Raw genomic sequence first — 5680 nt, forward strand, 5'->3', positions numbered from 1 at the left:
TCTGTCAAGTATCCCTAACCTGAGCAAGCTTGCCCCTGGTAACATAAGTCCCTGAACTGTTCCAACACGAGATTTTCTCACAACATCAGTATTTGGAGCACTGCCTCACACCAGAGGTGACTGCGCCACAAAAAAAACATCCCACCCATGCCAACTCAGCTCCACTGCCACTTCCAGGCTCAGTCCTTAATAAGCAGCATTTGTAAGTGTCTTTTCTTGAGCTTGCTTTAAAAAAAAGTGGAGAGCACTTTTCAGTCTTAGAGAAGTGACTCGGATATAGGTGACTCTGTGAATGAGAAACATTCATGAAGGCTGAAATTGCAATTCCCTTAGAACCCAGAGAAGGGGGACAGAAGAGGGTTAAGCCAAGGGCAGAACTCCCTCAGGCTAAACTGAACCAAGGAACTCCTGAGAGGGAAAAAAACAAAACTATATAGATCCCAGTTCATGACACAAAGCACACCTTGTCCTCAGCAGACAGGAACATTTACTGCAGTCCTAGCCTCTGCTCAAGGCCTTGGGCAAGGAAGGTGGAGATTCTAATGAGTTACTGCTTCTACTCCTGCCCTTGCCTTGCTCTTAGCACACAGGGGCTCAAGGTGCAGAAACCAAGCCCCTGGTCCTGCCCAGACCAGCTGGATGCTCCCAGTCAGCCAAGGACAGCTGGACCCTGCTGGAAGACCAAAGGCACCTGCACATCTCAGCCTCTCCCGCTGCAGTGACAGAGGGAGTCAAGCACCGAGCACCACTTTGCTGAGACAGAGGCCACCCCTTCTTCATCCTGCTCTTTAAGGCAGCAGGCAACACCACACACCAGTCTTCCAGCTGCCCCATGGACAACTAAGACCTGAGCCACCCCTTCCTCTATTTTCAGATTCTAGACTGTTCAACATCCCCCAGCACCATTAGTAACTTCTAACACAGAGCAGCCTTGAGCATTGATACACCACTGAACAGTCAAAGGATTAACATCAATTTTTATTCCAAACAAGACAGAACTTCAGAACACCTGTAATCCTCCTGGTCATATTTCACGGAAGTCTTTAGAACACTGGATACACTAATTTACTACTCAAACTATAACAATCAGGGATAGGATGATGGCACTGCTGAAGGGGTTTCTTCTAAACAAACTAAAAGTTAATGTTTAAAAGTTAAATTTCTTCTACAATGCTCAGCTATGTCTTCAGGTGCTTAGCAACAAAAGCAAAAAATAAGCCTGCTTTAGAACAGCAAGTAGGAGTAAACAGAATACATAATCATACAAAGAGAAGCAAGACTTTAGTAAGGTCTCATGCGGCTTGATGGGGGTGGTGCACGATTCGGAGGAGTAATTGCTATATCCAAGTAGTCTCCTATCTGGAATTTCTGAGACTGCAATGTCATGGAATCATCTGTGCCCTTCCTGCCTGACATGGTGCTGCCGATCTCCTTCACCCTGTGAGTAGCAGAGGAAAAGCAAGTTAGTTATCAGTGGCCAATCTCTCCACATGTCCAAAACAGGAACTGCACTGGCTCCTAACTCCCTTCCCATGCCACTCCCTGCACTGCACAAACATGGCTGTGTACTCACAACACTGAGGTTTTTCTCTGCAATCCTGGGTGCACCAAGAAAAGCTACACCAAATGCTCTGTCTGACAGCACAGAGAAGCCTTCTACCCTCTTATGTTAATTACTAGGGAGAACCCCTTACCCCCTGCCATACAGACAAAGCACAAGACCCCACCAGATTCCAAAGCAGGGTACATCCACTGGCTGCTGACAAAGATTAGCTCATGCCATTCTGGAAGAGAAACACCTGCTACAAGATCACTGCTGTAACTCAGGCGCAAGACCTACCAGGAACAAAGCATTATCTCACTTTGGAGGGCCATGTTCCAGTTGCCAATACAAACCAAAGCCTTCAAACACATAGGCTCATAGTCTTGGCAATACATTAACAGGGATAGTCACCAAGCACAATTTAGAGGCTGTAGCAGTCATCATACAGAACTTCAGAGGTTTGGTATGTGGCTTCTGAACTTTAAATCAGTGTTAATGAAGGATAATTTACTCTTCTGGTGCCCAAAGTATTCTATTAACTCAGAGAAAAAATGCCATTTACCTATAGCCAGGCCTCTTGAGATCTGTAAAAACAATTGCAAAGTTGAAATGTGTGCCCTTCTTCCGTGCTTCTGGGTAAACTTCTTTCACCAAACTGGTCAGCTCTTTCAGAGTTGCATCCATCCTAGATTAAACAAAGAAACCAAAACGCTTCATACTCTCAAAGGAACAGTAAAAAAAGCTTCCCAAAACATTTAAGGTTGAATCAATATATTGCTACAATCTAACCAAATATTTCTTTGCCTTGGCATATCCCATGTCCACAGTTATTGATTGTAACACCTGGGAGAATTCACCACTTCCTGCACACTGGAGGCAACATGCTCTAGTGCAAAACTGTCTGATTCACTGTCATATTCTGATTAATCTCCTCATCTCTGTATACATTTCAACATCTGCATCTCCAGGTCTCTCTGAAGAGTTACCATTTAAACAGCAAGAGCCTTTTTTTTAATACATTCATACAAGCCACAGTGTAAGAGTTTCCTCACCTAAGCTGACGTCTGTATTAAAATGTTATTAACTATTAGAGGAAATGTAAGAAAAGCAGAAAAATAAAATAGCTTTCCGTTTCTGCCCTAGCAGGCAGCACTCCTTTACCCATCCTTCAACCAGAGCAGGGCTAAAGCTCATGTCTAGAATTTCAAGAACAAAAGTACTCAGTCACTGCAAGAGAAGTGTCTCCAATTATACAGACTGTGCACTCACACCAAGCTTCAGGCAACCAAGGAGCAGTGTGTTGACAAACAATGCCCATTCTGACTTCTGCAGATGGGAAACAACTCAGACACCACCAACAGCCTGGACAGAGTCCATAAATCCCACTTAGAAGTAAATTAGAACTGCATGCTTTGGTAGCCACAAAAATGGATTTATTCAACTACACAACGTATGAGTTACAACTCTGGCAAACATCATGAAGAGTTTAAAAAGCAGCATAATTCCTTTTCAAAGGCATTCTTCAAAATATCACAAACAAAACCTAACATGTTTGCAATGGAGACTAAGGCAGTTCTCCAAAATAAATCTGACAGTGATAAAAAGCAGCTCTCTGTAAAGCATTGCTACCTGACCATGCAAAAAGAAAACTCATTACTCCACTCTCAGAAGGGTCTGAGTTAAACCAACAAACCATTCACACAACATATCAAGCCTTCTGGGACAGCTGCTTCTACTCCATAAACGGGGCTGTTGGAACGATACACAAGCATTAAAGGAGAACGCATTGAGTAGATGTTTTGCGATAACCATCGCCACAGCAGAAGCCACCGATTACATGCAGCAGTAATTGGGCACTTGAGCCGCACTAAGTCTCGGCGGCTGAGCGCTCACCGCTGCACAAAGCTGCGCTTCGGGAGATGCCCCCTCCCAGCTGCCAGGCCTCAGCCAGAACAGCTCCACACCGGCGGCGACGAAAACTCTCCGGAGTTTTCTGACGAGAGCCGGCACAACTCCCTTTGGCCCCGGGGGCCCCGGCGAGGCCCCGCGGCTCGGCCAGCCGTAGAGGCGCTCTGACTCACCAGGTGTAGATCTGCAGCTCGCTGGAGGGCACGTTGCCGCGGGAGAACTCGTCCATGCGGTGGTGCCGCCCATTGTTGGTGGTGAAGACGCGAAGCAGCAGCGGGCACGTCTGCGGGGCGACGCGGGGGTGAGAATGAGCGTGGTGATGGGAACGAGGAGCCGCAGGGGAGAGGATGAGGATGAGGGGAGGGGATGAGGGGAGGGGATGAGGATGAGGGGAGGGGATCAGGATGAGGGGCCGTTCGCCACGCCCCCCCCCCCCCACCGCGGAGGCCTCACGCCGTCACTAGACGCTCGCCACTCCCCCCACCCCAGCTGTCCGCCCTGGAGCGGCCGGTGAAGTGACGCGGCACCAGCACCCCGCACCCCGGGCACCTTCTCGCGGTCGATCGGCTTCTCCGGCTCCTTCTTGATCTCCTCCTGCGTCACCCGCGACTCCACCGCCATCTTGCCGCGCCGCTCCCGGATGTCGCGCCGCGCGCCGCCCATCTCGCGAGAGCAGAGGCGGGGGCGGCTCCGGCGGAGCTCCTCCCCCGCGCGTGAGGCGCCGCCCTGCCCTCAGCGGGCCGCGGGTCCCCGGTAGGGAGAAAGCGCGCAGTCCGCCGCTGGAAGTAGCCGCAGGGTGCAATAAACCAGTGGGAAATCTACTTAGAACCTAGTTTCCCTTAATATTACATTCAGGGAAAGGTCAAATGCATACGCTTCCCGTTTATGGTTTTTTTTTCCATGCGTAGAATCTTTTGTTAGGTTAAATTTGAATCTGTAGTTTGTGTCTTACAAAATAAGCGGGAATGTATAATATCTATAAAAGAATACAAAATATGTGGTCGAGAGTTGCTCGTTTCTCAAAGCGGTGGGGCCACAGGGATTCAGTTGTTTCCACAGAATTTACACTTGGATTACTTCCTCTGAATTTATTTTTCATTTTGAGAGTAAAACAGAGTTAAGTTTCCCTGTAAGATTAAGCAGAAGCGTGCTTGCAGGTGCAAAATAATCACATACCCGGGACTCAAAGATTTGCTGAGGCTGGAAGGGAGCTCTGGGGGAGGCTGCCCACTCCAAAGCCCGGCTCAAAGCAGGATCAGCAGGGGCTGCTTGGGTTCTGAGTATGCCCAAGGATGGAGATCGCTGGGCAACCTGCCCAGTGCTCAGTCGCCTTTGCAGTTAAAAAAAAAAAGAGAAAAAAAATCACTTCTTATGTCAGTTTGTGCCCTTTGCCTCTGGTTCTGTGGCGGGGCATCGCTGAGAAGCCTGGCTGTCAGTCTTTGCTCCCACCCGCCAGGTATTCCCGTCTCTGTGAGCCTCTCTGTGAACAGCCCCAGCTCCCTCAGCCTGCCCTCATAGCATACATGCTTCCATCCCTTAAGCACCCCGTTCAGCCGTGTGTGATGCTATATTACTGCGGTGTGCCTGCGCTCCTCACACAGCTCTCTGTCGGTGCTTGCAGCAGAGCACAGCCCGTGTGCCGCCGGAGCTGTGTCTCAGGGTCCCCGTCGTGCCGTGTAAGTCCCTGAGTCAGGAGGCTCGGGGTGCGTTTGGGCTGTCCCGAGTGTAAATCCAGCAGCAGAAGGAAGTATTCTAAGGTCTGCACCATGCAAAAAGCATCCTTTAGGGAGGAGCCACAAACTGAGGCTCAGCCCCGAGTGGAATCACTGGGAGCACTGGGAATGCTGGAAATGGGGTGCTCAGCCCCAAATCCTTCAGGGAAGAACCATAAACTGAGGTTTGCTCTGACAACACCATTGTTAAGGTGTTGTAAGTGTTGAAGTACCTGTGCTCTAAGAGTGATAGGGTTTGATTTCACTCTTCCAAACACGTTTCAACGGTATTATTTATTGAAAAAATATTTAGGGGAGAAAAATATTATAAAAATACAAAGGGAGAGAAATATTATAAAAATATATTCACATATTATGTTTATGTGAATATCATAAAGAAGAAAAAGGGTTATGAGTCCATACTACAAAAATAAAGCTCTTGCATTTCACTCTAATTTAATCAACAGTACTTGGTTTAAAATGTTGATTTATGGCTTGCAAATACAAGATAAGAGAG

The 5680-nt window shown here is 48.1% G+C and overlaps 1 protein-coding gene across 1 annotated transcript; it reads right to left on the reverse strand.

The window, feature by feature from the left end:
* Positions 1 to 960: 960 nt before the first annotated feature.
* On the reverse strand, positions 961 to 4114 carry SAP18 (Sin3A associated protein 18). The gene is made up of 4 exons (XM_030956039.1): positions 4001 to 4114; positions 3625 to 3734; positions 2106 to 2228; positions 961 to 1438 (listed from the first exon to the last, which is right to left on the reverse strand). The coding sequence occupies exons 1-4, from the start codon at positions 4112 to 4114 to the stop codon at positions 1282 to 1284; spliced, it is 504 nt and encodes a 167-aa protein (XP_030811899.1). The 3' UTR covers positions 961 to 1281.
* Positions 4115 to 5680: the final 1566 nt, after the last annotated feature.

This window comes from Camarhynchus parvulus, chromosome 1 (assembly GCF_901933205.1).
Source record: "Camarhynchus parvulus chromosome 1, STF_HiC, whole genome shotgun sequence".
Taxonomy (NCBI): domain Eukaryota; kingdom Metazoa; phylum Chordata; class Aves; order Passeriformes; family Thraupidae; genus Camarhynchus; species Camarhynchus parvulus.